Below are 17,192 nucleotides of genomic sequence, written 5' to 3'. Positions count from 1 at the left end.
GATAGATGGGCTAACATCTGAATTCCTAAAACATTTTTGGGAGGATATCAAAATATTATTATACAATGCTTTTTTAGAATGTATTAAGACAGGAAGTCTATCCCCTACTATGAAAACAGGTTTAATAACCTTGCTACCAAAACCACAAAAAGATTTATTGATGCTAGACAACTGGAGACCAATAACCTTACTATGCAATGATTATAAACTTCTTGCTTTAGTTTATGCAAATCGCCTAAAGCATGTAATTGGAAAACTTATTCAAGAATATCAATCAGCCTTTATAAAAGGAAGATACAGTCACAACCATATTCGACTGATTCTGGACATGATCGACTATCAATCATTCATTCAATCAGAGAGTCTTGTGTTATTTATAGATTTTTTCAAAGCATTCGACACAGTGGAGCATGACTTTATGTTTACGGTACTCAGAAAACTCAGGTTTGGAGAAGGATTCTGTAAGATCATAAATATGTTTTATAAGGATATTTACAGTTACATCTCCCTCAACCCTGGAATGACACCAAAAAGATTCTGCGTGGTATTAGACAAGGTTGTCCTATTTCGCCCAAATTGTTTATTTTATGCACTCAAATGCTAGCATATTTAATAGTAAATCACCCTCAAATTAAAGGAATCACCATTTTTGATTATGAATATCGAATAAGTCAATTTGCAGATGACACAGTAATCTTTCTAAAAGATAAATCCTTAATTGACAAAGCCATAGATATAATATCAGTCTTTTCCAAAGCTTCAGGTCTATACATAAACTTGAAAAAATGTGAAATACTACCTCTTCATCCATGTGCTGAGACAAATATAGGTTCCATCCCTGTCAAAACTAAAGTAAAATATTTGGGTTTAATAATGTCTAAAGATAAAAATATGAGAGAACAATTGAACATTGAGAGGAAAATAGACAATATGAAAAAATCTCTCAACCATTGGCTCATGAGAGATCTGTCCATTCTTGGCAGAATCTTATTAACTAAAGCAGAAGGTTTATCAAAATTAGTATATCCTTGTCAATCTCTTTATGTCCCTCCCCAAATGATTAAAAAGGTAAATTCAATCATCTTTAATTTCGTATGGAAAAATAAGACACACTACCTTAAAAAATCAATAATGGTTAAAGACTATAAACATGGTGGTTTAAAAGCTGCCGACTTTGAATCCATGATAGGTGTATTAAAGATGAACTGGATAAAAGCTTATTTGACACAACCAGATTCTATATGGTTCCGGTCTAGAATACTTGTTAAGATGTGACTACGAAATAACTAAATTACCGATAAAACTTTCTGACTTCCATAAACAAATACTTCTCTACTGGAAATTGATGTTCACTCACAACTTCACACCACATAGCTCCACCTTGTGGAATAACAGAACCATATTAATTAACAGGAAGACTTTATTTAATCAAGAATGGTATGATAAAAAGGTTCTGTATGTTGTTGACTTGATGGATGAAAATGGCTGTTGCCATGTTGCAATTTAAATCATTTACTGAAAAATTCAACTTAAAATGCTCTTATAGAGAATTTAATAAAATCAGTAGAGCCATTCCACTTCCCTTGAAACACATGATAAAAAATATCCTCACAAGTTCAAATGTGTCTGTTAATCTGCCTGATTTAAAAATCGGTGAACTAAAAGTTTATGAAAGAAAATGTAACAACAAAGTAATAGGAAGTGTGTTTAAAGAAAAGCTTTTCTATGATATGAAAAAAACAAAGAAAATAAATATAACAGATAATGAAGTTGCATTAAAAACAATTTATTGTAGCTATCTTAAATGGCCAATTTTACCCAAGGTAAAAGAAGTTCAATTCAAACTGATAAATAATATTTATCCTGCTGCTGAAACTATAAGAAAAAGGTTTAGCTTTGAAGTCAATCCATGTGTTTTTTGTAAGACAAATAATGAAACAATTGAACACCTTTTTTTCTCTTGTTCAGTCACAATGATGTTTTGGAAGGATGTTTACCGATGGTTAAATATTGGGATTAACAATTCTTCGTTTAACACAAATCAAGTGATGATTTATATGGAAGGTCTGTCAAAGAAAATATCTAAGATGGTAAACATTATCTTTGTTATGGGAAAGTATCATATACACAAGAATAAGTGGAACAACAGCAAGCCTAACATTAACGGTTTTAAAAACGAAATTAAAAATTTGACATCCCTTAAAACACTAATACAGGAAAATCAGTCAATTAATGACTTATATGAAACAATGTCTGAGTCACTTGTCTTCTAATTTTACATTCCCTTATCCTTGTACACGCTTACGCTTATTGAAATGTCAACCCCTGTAAATTTTTGTTTTATTCTTTTTCTTCTTCTTTTAACTTAGTTTTGTTATAGACTGTTGAATGTTATCATTTGTACTGTTTTGAATGCAAGCAATTTTGTATTCCTCAAACGAGTTCCGTGTAAATTGAATTTCATTCAATTTTAATAAAATAAAATAAAGCAAAAAAAAAAAAGTTAAAATTTCCTTAAATTTAAACAGTACATGTCCTGTTACCAGCAGGGGGCGCCATGAGTAAGTCAGGGTTTCGACATATGGAGGCGTTCAGGGCGGAGCCCTCATCATGCTCATAAAGTTTGAAGATGTTTGGAAAAAGTATGCGGGCGTGAGAGCCGTTCGAAATTTCATGGTGAAATCATGAATCGTTGCCAGATTTGGTGAACCACCGAGGCCATGCCCTTCAAGTTAGAGAAAAGCTTTTGATAACTTTTGATCAGCAGGTCCTTTAGGTGACCTCCAGTAAATTTCAAGTCAATCGGGCGAAATCCCTAGGAGTTCGTCCGCATACCAATGGTGTAAATCGACATTTTCCATCCAGGCAGACTTCCTGTTGGGTTAAGGTCATGGTGGCAAGAGTCTTTTTGGTGCGTAATAAACATGTGTACCGATTTTCGTGCACCTACTCCAAACTAAGCCAAATGCGAGGGGTGTTTTGAAAATTTCAAGGGGGCGATCGGACCCTAATAAAAGCTTGCATTTCAATAGGGTTCTCGCACGTTTCGTGCTCGGGCCCTAATAATGCCTGAATTCATGGTGATACTTTGGTAGAGCGCAAATAAGAAAAGTGGAATTTAGCCGATCAAACCAGTTAGTCCAAGCTCGGATAAACTATAAATGTCCGTATTGACCCTGAACGCAGCCTCGGCCTGCTGGAAACCGCGTAGCGGTGAATAATCTACATGTAGTAGGGCGTGTCTTTTCCGTGTCGCTGCTACAGGGATACCAAGATGGAAATCCAGGGGCTTTCTGATACCCAAAACATTCTTTCTCAACATGGCGCCCTACACAGAATCCCGCCATGGCCACTTCGATCAGCGACTGGGTCAATATCTCATTTCATTTCCACCGACAATGAAACGGACGGGCAATTGGAGTCGTTTGGGTTGCAGGGTGACAACAACAACAACACCACCAGGCCGAGAACATCACCGTTTCGCCTACAGGCGGAAAATGGCAGCGAAGTGGCTCGTTCGCCTGTCAGCAAAACGCACACAGCGGTCAAAAGCTATTTACCGGGATACATGTCGGCTGTCGGACTGCATAACGTGAACACAGAAAGAGAACATGTGCTTAACGCAGTGTTTAGTTCGCACGAATTTGTCAGAGCAACGTGGAAATACGGAGTAGAGAGCGGGGATACTGTAATGCAAATGGCGCTGCCACAGTTTGAAGGGGAAGAGGAACCGATGCTCCAACGGCAGCTAACGTTGCCGTTTCCAGTTTTACGGCAGCAGCGTGAAGACGGCCCCTTCAAGAAGGCTTCTACAGGCAGCCACAGGACTGCGGCACCCGGAAACAAGGAAGAAAAAAACACGCCGGAATTATATGTCGTTTTAAATGTTGTGCAAGGGGATGGGAACGGAGAGGCAAGCACACGTCGACCGGATATTTCACTCCAGGAGAGAGATGAAATAAAGGGTAAAAATACAGAGTGCTCGAAAGCAAATTATTGTGGCTCCATGGAGGTTGGGAACGGGAACAGCAACAGCGTTGTTCTCTGTGAATCTAATGACAATCTGAACTGTCTTGATACCCAGTCCTTGAAAAAAACTGAACATGTTTTCAATTTAATAGATGATAACTCTGCTATTATAAGCGTTAAACAGCCTGCCTTTCAGCACACTGTTGAAGACGTTGTTTTGACAAACAAATATGGCGATAAGATTTGTGGGCAGATCTGTACAGAAAACGGGGAGGGTAAAATCGCCAGGGTGCTCTCTTCGCAGTCACAATTCGACGAAAGCAGTGTCTTGACTTCGGGGACGGCGGGCATCGCAGAAGCCGTTGACACATCGGACTTTATTACGGGCTCAACGGGCCTGTATGGCAGTGCAAACCCGTCCACAGTTTCGACAAGCCCGCCTGCTAGTGAAACCTTTTCTGGAACTATCACAATAAATAACCAAAGCATCATTGTGACCATAGAAAACGGAGTACTGACTCTAGCTGCCCCACCAGAGGGATATGTACACAAGGAGGATGACATGGTCAGTCTGAAGGAGCACCTCGGCATGAAAGACCACGAGGATATTGTTCTTCTCAACTATGACAGTGGTACTAAATCGATAGGGAAGATCAGTACATTGGCAGTGTCCAGCTCCAGCCAACAGGAAGAGCCCAGACCAGGTTTGTCTGTCAGTGACTCAGAGCTAACACTGGTTGATGACTGCACACTATCAGAGATTGGCTCTTCAATGGATACCTGTCCTATTGTTAAAAGGGAGGCTGGAGCACTTTGTGCTGTAACAGATATTGATCTATGCACTCTGTCCTCCAAGGCATCAGTGCCGTTGATCAGGTCCAAGAAAGAGACTGTGGCAACTTTTGGCTGCCCTGATCCATGCTGCTCTTGCACATTTGACACTCGTCAAAAACTCAAGGTTCATCTTCTCAACCATGCTGAGGACCCACGGCCGTATCAATGCACAGTGCAGGGGTGTGGCTGGGCTTTTGCTACATCTTACAAACTAAAGCGGCATCTTCAGTCACATGACAAGCAGCGGCCACATACCTGTCATTTTGAAGGCTGTGGGCGATGTTTCACCACTGTGTACAATCTCAAGGCTCATGTCAAAGTGCATGAGCAGGATAATGCCTTCATCTGCGAGATCTGCAGTGAAAGGTTTCGCAGTGCTACACGGCTCAGCAATCACCAAAGGGTCCACTTTGAGCCACAGAGGCCTCACAAATGTGAATTCCCAGGTATCCAGTTTCCATGTTTTCCTTACACATTAATCTGCTTTTTGCTGACAGATTGCCCCAAATTTAGCCTATTTACTGTACAGATTGGTTTTAATGCTTTATGCCAAATGGATAAGTAAAGCCACATTTTGCATGTTGATCTGCCAAACATTCTGCTGGTAGAAATGACTGGAATTTTGGTGCTTTCCATGTACAAGTTGTCTTACAGCTTTTTCCCTTTCATTCCTGTTCAGGCTGTGAGAAAACCTTCATCACCTTCAGTGCCCTGTTCTCCCACAATCGTACGCACTTTAGAGAAACAGGCCATTTTACGTGCACCTACCCAGGTTGTGACAAGGCATATGACAAAGCCTGTCGCCTCAAAATCCATATGAGAAGTCACACTGGTAAGCTGATACTAGATATATATGTAGACATTGAAACAAGTTCTTACTACTATCTAGGTTGCAGGTGGCCTCAATTCTGACCTATACACAAAGTGTATTGTCTGAATTGAGTATTTTCACTGTTAACTAACTCTTATCTTAGTAATATAGGTTTTAGACAAAAATAAAATTGTAACTTCTTGTAACTAGGTGAGAGGCCCTTTGTCTGTGACTCAAAGGGCTGCGGCTGGTCCTTCACCAGTATGTCCAAGCTTCTTCGACATAAACGGTAAGTATTTACTATAAGGTTGGGAAATAGGAGTTATGAAAAAGAATTGACTGAAAGAAGTTGAGCACAATAAGGATAGATTTATCATCTATCTACCACATAATCATTAGAAGGTCTTAATGTTAGAATCAGAAAAACCTTAACAGTGATGAGATAACCATAGCACCTGTTTGTCTGCTTGACTAGCCACTTCATCAGCCACACAAGTCAGCAATAAGCAATCAAGTCCATAATGAGTGTGTGAAAATGCAAGTATAGTTTGTTATTTGAGCAGTAGCTTTACTTATATTGTCAGTTAAAAATTTAAGCCTAGCAGTTTTTGCTATGTAACATTAAATCCTGGATTGGCACAATTACAGTTTTCCAGGACCCTCGAATATCTCTCTGTGTTAGATGGTGAGTGCTAATGTAATTACCAGTGCCACACTCACAAGATTGCTTAGAGACACGTGTCTTTGGACACTGTAATTGGCCAGGTAAACACAGGCTTTGGTTGCTGCCTTTAATCAAAATGGGATTAACTGGCTAGTAAGAATAGCGTTTTGATGGATTAGGCACTGTCATACTTTGGTTTTTGGTACTTGCACATTTTAAGTGCATTTTCAGTTTTGATGGAGCTGAATAAAAATTGATGTCTGTTCTTGTCATATGGTAATTCAGACTTGCTGTTCGGTATTTCTTAATTGCTATATTAATTTGTGTGTGCACATGTTTCATCAGAAAACATGATGATGACCGCCGCTTTGTCTGCACAGAGGAGGGTTGTGGGAAGTCCTTTACCCGGGCTGAGCACCTTAAGGGTCACAGTATCACCCATCTTGGCACCAAGCCCTTCCAGTGCCATGCAGAAGGTACATTAATTAGATATTATTTTGATGTTTTAATTTCTGAGCATATAATCACTTGTCAGATATTTGGCTCCTGTATGTTTCCCAGGCTGTAATGCCAAGTTCTCAGCACGCAGTAGCCTGTACATCCACTCCAAAAAGCATAAGCAGGATTCCAGCACCCTGAGGACCCATTGTCCTGTGGCCAACTGCTCCAAGCAGTTCTCCTCCCGCAGCAGTCTTAAGAGCCACATGCTCAAACACCACCACCTCAGTCCTGGTTAGTAACTATAGCAACCATTCTTGTACAAAAAAAACAAACAGAAACAACCCCAAATTTGAGATGTAGCATCTCCATACGCTCATGGCATCGAAGTAAATTATGAAAAAATTAAAAGTTAAAATTTTTTTTAGAGGTTTAGTACTGTGATACCTCCTGATAAATGACTTAAACAACTCACTTTTGTTTCTGTGCAGAGTTAATTAATGTAGGCACTAAAAGCAGTGTCAATGGATATTTTTTTTAGTTGAAAATGATTTAATTTTAATATAGAACTCCATAGAAATGTCTGACATTTGCTTTTGTTTCTCAAACGTATTTACTCTCCATTTTGCTTTCCATTTCCTCCATCCCAGATGTTTTAAGCCAAATGGAGACAACACCCACCCTGACTCCAAGTAGTGAGCTCATCAGCTCTACACCAACTACAGTTACAGGGTCTGGTCTGGCTGGGGGTGACCAGCTGACTAACTTAGACCTCAGCTCTCTGTTCTCTGCTGTACCTGGAGGCACCGTGCCGACTGCTGGCATCGGTGTTGGAATTCCTGTGGGTGGAGGCAGCTCTAATGGCACATTCACCATGGACCTCTCCCTGGTCAGCACAGGTATCCTCACAATCGACCCTTCCTCAGTGGGTACCACACTTGGTGCCAGTGCTAGTACCACACTGTCCAAGACTGTGGATCCTCTTATCTTGACAGCCAGTGCTGACATGCGCCCTCACCACAGTCTTGAGGGAGTAGTGGGAGATGTCCTCCGTTCACAAGGGACCCTTAACCTGGATGATGTGCAGTCAGTTACTCCAGAGGCCTTGGGAACTCTGACAGCTCTGACAATGCAGGGAGCAGGTGCTTCTGTGGATTCCACTTTGCAGCATCCATTCAGCTCTTCCAGTGCTCTGAGTGTGGAGTCTACAGCCTCGCTGACCGTGGCCCCTGTAACAGAGCTACTAGCCTCACCTTCTAAAGTGGTGGAGGAGGGTGGCCAGGGAGGTGTAGGGCCTCTACTAGAATGTGTAGAGGTGCTGGGACCACAGGAGGCAGGAAAAGTCCTCACTCAATTCATTTTTCCCAGTCACAACGGCAGTTTCAGTCCACAGAAAGACCCAGAACTCAATGCTGTGTCACCAAGCAGTTTTCTGGTGAGCAGCCACACAGTTTGATTGATTTTTTTAATTTGCAAAATTGTTATAGATAATAACTGCCTGCTTTAGCTAAAGGAGGAAGTAATGCAGCCCTATTATGCACCCATTGTATTTATCAGGAGAGTGGCGGCTCAGCCAGGACTGACTACAGAGCCATTCAGCTGGCCAAGAAGAAGAAGCAAAGAGGCCCTTCAGTCTCTTCTGGTAACATGCATTTATCATATTCTTTTTATTTTTATTTTTTTTATTATTACACTCTACATTCAGAGATAAAAGAATCAGTGAAGTTATATTATTATTATATTACCTTTTTACCCAATTCAGGAACTTCAGGCTCATGCCAGAAAAAAAGTAAAGGAGCCAAGGCTCCTATAGCACCAGTGCCACTGCCCCTCTCTGCTGCTCATTGCAATGATGGAGCCACAGCAGTTAGTGGGGGACTGACTCTACGTGACCATGCAACTGGGGCCCAGTATGTTCAGATTCAACTGCTGCAGGTTAGAATCCCAGGTTTATCACTGTAAGGCTTTCCAAATACTTGTTGTGTAGATCTGATTGACAGTAGATAGATGGTAGATGGATTGTATTGGTATTTATATATTGGTCCATTTTATTCACATTAAATATTCTTTTAATATTTTTAATGTTATCTGCCCTGATCAGTGAATTTATTTAATTGTGCTGTTGTATCATCAGCTGCAGGTAAGTATGTTGTGTAGAGTTGGGGCATCGCCAAAGCCTTGTCAGTCATTATAATGTTGGACCCAACATTGTATACTTTATCCCCACCAATGTCAATGTTTGTCCCTTAGATTAGATTGCTGCATTTTTTTAATTAAATACTACATACTCTTTTTACCTTAAAATAACGACTATGAAAGCATTTTATAGGCGTATCAATTCATAACACTGTTAATGGTCCCTCTTCCATACACTGTGTAGATCTATAGCACCTCCACCTGCAAAATGTAAGGCTTTGTTTCAGGCATTAACACAAATTGACCACACAATCAGCTTTACAGAGTACATTAGGCATATGTCACTATAGCTGCTTGAATGAGTTAGATATAACTAACTAGATATGAGCTAGTCTCTGTGTCCAGCGATCGGGTTGCCGAGGCCCCTGCCTTCGACTGTGGTAGTGGTGAGCCCGTGGGAGGTCGGCCCCACGTCGCTCCTTCAGGCTGAGCCCGGCCCGGGCCTGGCCACCAGGCGCTCGCTTTCGAACCCCAACCCTGGGCCTGGCTCCAGGGTGGGGCCCCGGTTGCGCCATACTGGGCGACGTCACTGTCCTTGGTAGCGTTCTCTTCATAAGGGGTTTTTTAGACTGCTCTTGGTCTGACCCATCACCCAGGACCTGTTTGCCTTGGGAGACCCTGCTGGGGGCATTAAGCCCCCGACAACATAGCTCCTGGGATCACCTGGGCACTCAAACCCCTCCACCACGATAAGGTGGGGGTCCTTGGAAGACTGCCCTCCCTGGGAAGGTGTTACGGGCATGTCCCACTGGGAGGAGACCCCAGGAAAGACCTAGGACGTGGTGGAGGAACTATGTCTTGGCTGGCCTGGGAACGCCTCGGGATCCCCTCAGAGGAGCTCGAAGAGGTGTCCGGTGAGAGGGAAGTCTGGGTGTCCCTGCTTGGACTGCTGCCCCCGTAACCTGGCCCCGGATAAGCGTTTGAAAATGGATGGATGGATGGATGGATAACTAGATATGGATATAACTCATCCGTTCATGATTTGACAGAGGGCATAAAGTCTAATGATAATTAGCATAGCATTTTGCTAAATCAAAGATGTGACTAGAAAATTTCACTATTCAGTACCATATTGTAATATCTCGACAGCTGTTCTCTAGTTAGTCAAATAATTATTTGGTTTTGGCATTATTTTTACCACAAATTATACATTATTTATTAAATAGAATATTTTTTTTTTCATATGTACTTCTGTATTGTGAGTAGTTTACAGGAAAGAGTAAAGGGAGAGGGAGAGTAAAACTATACATTAAACTTTAATTATATCCAAATTGAATGCTATTAATACTGGCATATTGGCCAGCCTTATGACAGAGCCAGCAAAGAAGAAAGAGGGAGGAAACAAAGAATTGATAGCAAGAAAGTGCAATAGCCTTTATAATATATCAGACTGCATTCCGCTTCCGTAAGCATTTCATTAGTGATAAAATGACTGTTTAGCTTCTGTTGCATGCTCATATTTAAGCTGTTGATTGTTAGTTGACAGTACACACAGGTAAGCACAGGGAAATACCCTTACTGCTTTACTCAAACAGTTGATGTGGACAGTCATATTATCACTGCACTGTATGAATGAATGTGTGTATGCAAGCGAGTGAATGAATGATAGATGTGAATCTGGGATTTTTGTGTAGCATGAGTGAGCGAGCATTGGATATAAATGTACAGAGGTGAATTGCATGAGGTTTTAGATACCAATACCATGTGTGGATGAAATGAGTGCCCTGTACCACAGTGTGTGTCTGAGGCAAATGAATCATGGGTATGGTTATGTGTGTTATGTGTATTCCTCCGGTGGGGTGAAGCAAGGCAACTTTGGCTGAGTTTTCTTGAAGACGTTTCGCTGCTCTAAGCACCATATTTATACGTGATAAAAGTTTCCATTATACTGGAAATAAGTTGTGGTCCAGCAGAGGTCCAGCAGGTCACAGATGTGATCTGGAGTGAGGTTGGTTCTGTCCGTCGTTAGTTGTTACCCAGTCAGTAGACGCGCCAACAGACCAACACAGGTAAGTATGGAGACATTTAGAACAGTTAGAACTGATGAAGCTGCTCGTTATGTAATATGTGTTATGTCCACAAATTACTTAAAATGCAGGGGGAGCCCAAGAGCAATTTTCCCATGAAAACTGTGGTGCAACTTTGGCTGTTTTTATATTTTGCAAGAGCTATTCATTGGAAATTTGTGATGCTGCAGAAAATGTGTGATTTCTTTTTTTTCTTGTTTTTCTTTCTTTTGGGTTGCCTTGTTGAATGTTGATGTTTATGACAGACCACATACTGTTACATTTAAGATCAATGTTTCTTTGAATTGTAAAAATCAATTACCTCACCTATAATTTAAATTCTAAACAAATTCAGTTTGACTGTATTTAGAAGAAGCTGAAGTAGACCTAGTACACATACTTGCGTATACAATGCATCACAGTGTGTGTATGTCCATGTGCAGGATGACCCAGCCAGTGATGGAGACCTGGCCTTCCAGCTGAGTTCTCAGGCATCCAGCTCTCATTCTCAGCTCACTGTTGACTTGCCTGTCAACATTTTACAGGTGAGAAACTGTCTTATTTATTGTACAGTAGTTTGATTTCTGTATTTAGGATTTATGATCTGTGTACAATTTTCAATTATATATCACAGGAGCCTTCAGTGATGACTGAGGATGATAATGGCTCTGACAACTCCCAGTTCACAGGAAGCACAATCAACCTCCAAGACTTGGAATGACCTTGACATTGGAGCAGAGTCAGGAGGTCTGCACACCATCCACTGTCTACAGTTTATATTGGCAAATAATACCTGAGATGGAAAAATCCAAATGGTTGCCCAGGACTTTGAAGGCCTACATGGACATGTGCTCAGTGTAGTTTGCCAGGGAATGGACATTATTCCACATATAATGCACCTTGAGAGGAGGAGATAAAAATCATTCATTTATTTTTAAAGTCCAGTAGTACCAAAATCAAAACTGACAGCACTGTCATGTCAGAGAATCCTTGAGCTTCTGAGTCCTGTGGGTTTTAACAGTAATGGTGTTCATTCCACAGTGCCACATTTCTACTCATACACGCATAGTGCGCTGTTCACACTCCAGTTGCCTTAGAGACATGCTGTGCAAGCATCCAGTGGCTTTATTTGCCATCATTTTGTTATCTTTATCTTTCTATGGCAGCAGTGCATCGATGGTAAAAACTTGTCTGTTCATGTGTTTGTAACAGTAACTACCTTGTAATAATTGGATCAGTTTATTTATTGTTTAGCTGCTGGTTTCCACAATGCTGAGTCAAACAGACCAACTAAAGAATCAAAGCACAATCAGAACATTGTGTGTAGAGGATTCATTTTGCTGTGTTGTTGTTTTTATTGTGACCAGATACCAGGTTTCAACCGCATCTCAAGATGTACAGCTGATTAATGATGCATTCCAATATAATAACTAAAGAGAAAGGTATACACATCAGTGTGTTTCAAAGTGCAGCACTAAACACTTGGTTTTACTTATTTAAACAAATAACTTTGCTTGTATCCCTAGGCTGATTCTGTTTATTTTATACATGCCTTTTATTATTCAAAAGTACAGCATACATTTCCATGCTGATGACACTTTCAGGTCCATGGAACCAGAAGAAAACACAACTAGAAACACTGACTGTGAGAAACTTTAGGTATTTTGACTACTATTTCGAGTATTTTTATTATTTACTGTTCAAGTAATAATGTGTTTGCCCAAATACAACAATAATGTGTGTTGTCCATACTGTCAAACTATAAGGGAACAAGAAAATAAGGAAATGAGTGGTAAATGGTGCAGAGCAGGGACAGCAAATGGTCAAGTGTCATATAAATGACAGAAACAGTATGCCCAGTATCTAAGCACACATTACCAGAGGAAGGAAATGCAGTAGACGGCTCAGATGTGGCAACAAGAGTACACTCACTATACCTTAGGTGGTAATTGCTAGACTAGCAGAGAATGAGTGGTAGTGGTCCTTTTAGTGTTCCACTAGTTAATGTGGATGTGAAACCGGTTGCACCTGACAGTTAAAGTGTGCTTGGTGGTTTTATTCAGGACTGTGACAGCTCTGGGGAAGAAGCCATTTCTGGATCTACACTCACATTCAACATGTAATTGCCATATAAACCAAATTTGCTGAACTGCCTTCTAGGGTGGACTATTAAACTATACATAAACTCTTCATTACAAATGCTGCACCAATACTTCTAACAGGAATGACTATGTTTTAATCACAATAATTACTCTTTACCTAACAGTACACAAACTAGAACACATTATAACGCCATAGTATAAATACACTGCTTCAAAAAATAAAGGGAACACACGATGTAACTCCAAGTCAATCACACTTCGGTGAAATCGCTGATTGTGAATCAATTTCAGCTGCTGTTGTGCAAATGGAACAGACAACAGGTGGAAATGAGAGGCAATTGTCAAGACAACCCCTGTAAAGGAGAGGTTCTACAGTTGCTGACCACAGACCACTTCTCTGTTCTCATCCTGTCTCCCTGATGTTTTGCTCACTTTTTGTCAGTGCTGTCACCCCTAGAGGTAGCATGAGGCGGTGTCTACAATCCACACAAGTTGCTCAAGTAGCAGCTCATCCAGGATCCAGGATCAATGCGAGCTGTGGCGAGAAGGTTTGCCGTGTGTCAGCACAGTGTTCAGAGCTTGGAGGAGATACTAGGAGGTGTGAAAGGGCTGTAAAAGGGCAACAGCTCAGCAGCAGGACCGCTACCTCCTCTGTGCAAGAGGGCCCAACGTCCACAAATGGGGCTTGTGCTTACAGCCCAAAACTGTGCAGGGCAATTGGCAGATTCGGCATTGGCGGCATGTGATCTTTAAGGATGAGAGCGGGTTCACACTGAGCACATGTGACAGTGACGTGACAGTCTGGAGATGCTGTGGAGAACGTTCTGCTGCCTGTAACATCCTCCAGCATGACAGGTTTGGTGGTGGGTCAATAATAGTGTAGGGAAGCATTTGTTTGGAGGGCCACACAGCCCTCCATGTGCTAGCCAGAGGTACCCTGACTTTCATTAGGGTACCAGGATGAGATCCTCAGACCCATTGTGAGACCATATGCTGGGTTCCTTCTGATGCATGACAATGCTATATTATAGGGCTGGTACTAGACATCAGGATTAGATATGAAGTGCTATTTTTATGTGCCACTTAATAAAAGTAGAACATTTTATTATTACCAACTGTGACACATTTAGCTCAATGAAATCTGGTCCCTCATATTGTCATATTACAGCACTAAACCAACTACTGTAGTCTGTACACACGTGGACAAAATTGTTGGTACCCCTCTTTTAAGGAAAGAAAAACCCACAATGGTCACAAAAAAAACTTGAATCTGACAAAAGTCATAATAAATAAAAGTTTACTGAAAATGAACCAGTATAAATCAGACATTGCTTTTGAATGTATGTTAATCATAATCATTAAAAAAAAAAACCTAATGAAACAGGCCTGGACAAAGGTGATGGTACACATACCTTAATATTTTGTTGCACAACCTTTTAAGGCAATCACTGCAATCAAACAATTTCTGTCACTGTCAATAAGACTTCTGCACCTGTAACAGGTATTTTGGCCCATTCTTCATGAGCAAACTGCTCCAATTATCTCAGGTTTAATGGGTGCCTTTTTTCAGATGCCATATTTCATATTATAGCACATTTTACAATCAGAAATGGTCTAAAAGCGCTTTTTTATTAATGCCTTTTTATTAATGGTCTCCTAGGGCTTCTGCATGCCTGACTGTTTTCTTTGGGTTCTCAGGATTTTGTGTTCACTGAACATTGGATATAATTTATCTGGCTCCCTGTGTTTTCTACTGTGTTTTCCTGGCTTGCTGCTGTTTTATAGTTGGGTTTCTTAGTGTAGTTTTGTTTGATTGGATTTGGATTGGATTGTTTTGGTTTACAATAAAACTCACAGTGTCCCCTACAACCATTCCTGACAGGTGGTGCCCCTTCTAAATGAGTGCAAACTTGTATTAAAAGCATGACTACATTATTCTGCATAACACTACACTAGGATTCTATTTAACAATAACAAACCATTTCATAGTTTTGTGAATTTTGTTGGCCACAGTCTTGGAGATGAGGCAGCCAACCAGACAGGCCTGTTGTGTGCTCTTCTTCAGTCACTACAGCAAGGGAAATTTCTTGAATCCATCCTCCACAGTGTCTTTTCTGTCTGGTCAATTATATATACCAAACAATACTGAATGCTGCATCATGGTGCTGTTTAATTATATAAATGTTTATGTGTCCCACAATGGGGAAATTGCGTTATTGCAACAGCACAGATACAGAAAGCAAAAAATAAGGTAAGATAAAAACTACCAAAAAATATACAATAGAGTCAAAATAATATTAAAGTACTTCTATTCCATTTTATTCTATATGAGTGATTTTGTCATGATCCTGTGTTTCTTTTTGGGATTGTTCTCCAAGGTTTGGGTTTTTGTTTATTCCTGTGTTCAGTTATTGTTGTAGTTGTAGGGCTTGTGTTTCGTTTTTCTGGGTTTTTGTTTAGTTCTTGTATCTTGTTGTCCTTTGTGGTGTTTGTCTTGCTTTCCTGTAGTTTACCGCCTTTTGTGATTACCTGCCCTGTGCCTTGCATTTGTGTCCTCTTATTTGACAAACCTTGACAGATTTGTCTCCATTTGTTAAAATAAAGTAGGCTATCATGCTCACATCTTTCTGAATGTCTGAACGATTAAAATTTTTACAATAATATTTAACATTACAAATAATTATATTAGTTCAAATAACTGTTAGGCTACCTGTCCCCTCCTCAGGATCATCAGTAGTGTCGGAAGGGGTTTGCTGCTCCAATGAAAAACATTCCATTAATGAGTTAGGCTAATTATATGTATTACACTTCTAAATTATGTTGAAACTGGATATTTGTGATTAATGCTGTGTATTGGGCTCTGCATTGTAAATGTTGCGCATTCGCCTACACAGGCAATACAAAGTTATTTCCATATCTCCCAACCAACTTAAACATTTGGAAGGGAGGAATTCCCTCAGATAATAGAACCCATCTAATCTACTGCGATGTAGGGGCTGCGCTGTCAAATGAAGTGTCAAAATTATTTTTTGACACAGAGACCCCATTCACACTGGGGAAATCAATCCGACTTGAATCCGAATTGAAATCTACCTCTCGGAGGTGGATCTTGCCAGATTGGCTAGATCAACCATCAAACTATGACAGCTTTTCCCCAAGTTTGTTTTCGACATGGCTAAAAAGGAATAAAGTCCTTTTTGGACAAAAAAAAAACCAAACAAAACAAAAACCAGAAAGAACGACTAATGTAGAGTTACAGCAGAGATTTTGAAATAATCTTTCAGCTACAGGTTGGAAGTTCATTGTGATTTGTTACTGTGAGGTCTAAGGGGGGATTTCCACCAGCAGAGAACCACTTCTGTTCTGCTAACATAAACCACATGGTCACACATTGGACTGTAAATAACTTCTGTTGTCCACCTGGGAAAAGCCTTGTCCTGGCTGGTATTTCTGAAGTGCTTTAGTGTCTTTTGGTGCTGAAACAACATAAATCACTTTGTGCTTAGTGGTTGTTGGTGCTTATCTATGATTATTTGTTTTGCCATAGCAGATTGTTTCCAGGCAGATTGCTTGAGTGCTGACAGAGAGAGACACAGCTGTACCACAAATTTTCAGATACAGGCAGTAAGCAATCTTGGGAACATGAACCAAATATTACAGATTTGTTTAACAGCATGTCGTAATTATAAACCTTATAAAACTCAATTTAATACTATACATAAATTGCAATTTTTCATTATTACAAGGAACAAATATGAAAAAGACTGTTCTGGATTATGTAAGCAATAGATTAGCACTTCTGTACATCTTATGTAGTCATGTCCTGAAATACATACATTTTGGTTAGTAATAAGTGACATTTCATATAGAACTACCTAAATTCTTTACAGCGCATTCTAAGTCAACCTGCTGCCTCTCTAAATCCTAAAAAGTATTAAAGAAAACGTATAAGTAGGCTATTTTATGTCATCTTTCGTAGTGCGCATTTTAAGGCTGCTTACATCACAAAGCTGCACAAAGGCTTTCCCAATTCGCCAAAAGTCGAAGGGTCCTTCAAATGCGTCCTCCAAATGCGTCCTCTTTTTGCCTGAATTTGGAGGATGCATCGCTACCATCCTTCGTGGCCTTACATATCCCAAGATGCTTTGCGGGCCTACTTTTTGTCCAATAGT

The 17,192-nt window shown here is 40.3% G+C and overlaps 1 protein-coding gene across 1 annotated transcript; it reads left to right on the top strand.

Moving 5' to 3' along the window:
• Nucleotides 1-3,221: 3,221 nt before the first annotated feature.
• Nucleotides 3,222-12,384, top strand: LOC114436804 (zinc finger protein ZXDC). The gene is made up of 10 exons (XM_028407272.1): nucleotides 3,222-5,249; nucleotides 5,483-5,635; nucleotides 5,825-5,903; nucleotides 6,624-6,754; nucleotides 6,840-7,010; nucleotides 7,367-8,151; nucleotides 8,274-8,358; nucleotides 8,479-8,651; nucleotides 11,362-11,463; nucleotides 11,553-12,384. The coding sequence occupies exons 1-10, from the start codon at nucleotides 3,275-3,277 to the stop codon at nucleotides 11,637-11,639; spliced, it is 3,741 nt and encodes a 1,246-aa protein (XP_028263073.1). The 5' UTR covers nucleotides 3,222-3,274; the 3' UTR covers nucleotides 11,640-12,384.
• Nucleotides 12,385-17,192: the final 4,808 nt, after the last annotated feature.

This window comes from Parambassis ranga, chromosome 5 (assembly GCF_900634625.1).
Source record: "Parambassis ranga chromosome 5, fParRan2.1, whole genome shotgun sequence".
In the NCBI taxonomy this organism is placed as follows: domain Eukaryota; kingdom Metazoa; phylum Chordata; class Actinopteri; family Ambassidae; genus Parambassis; species Parambassis ranga.
Note: the sequence above shows the minus strand (reverse complement) of the source record. Positions and strands in the feature narration are given on the sequence as shown.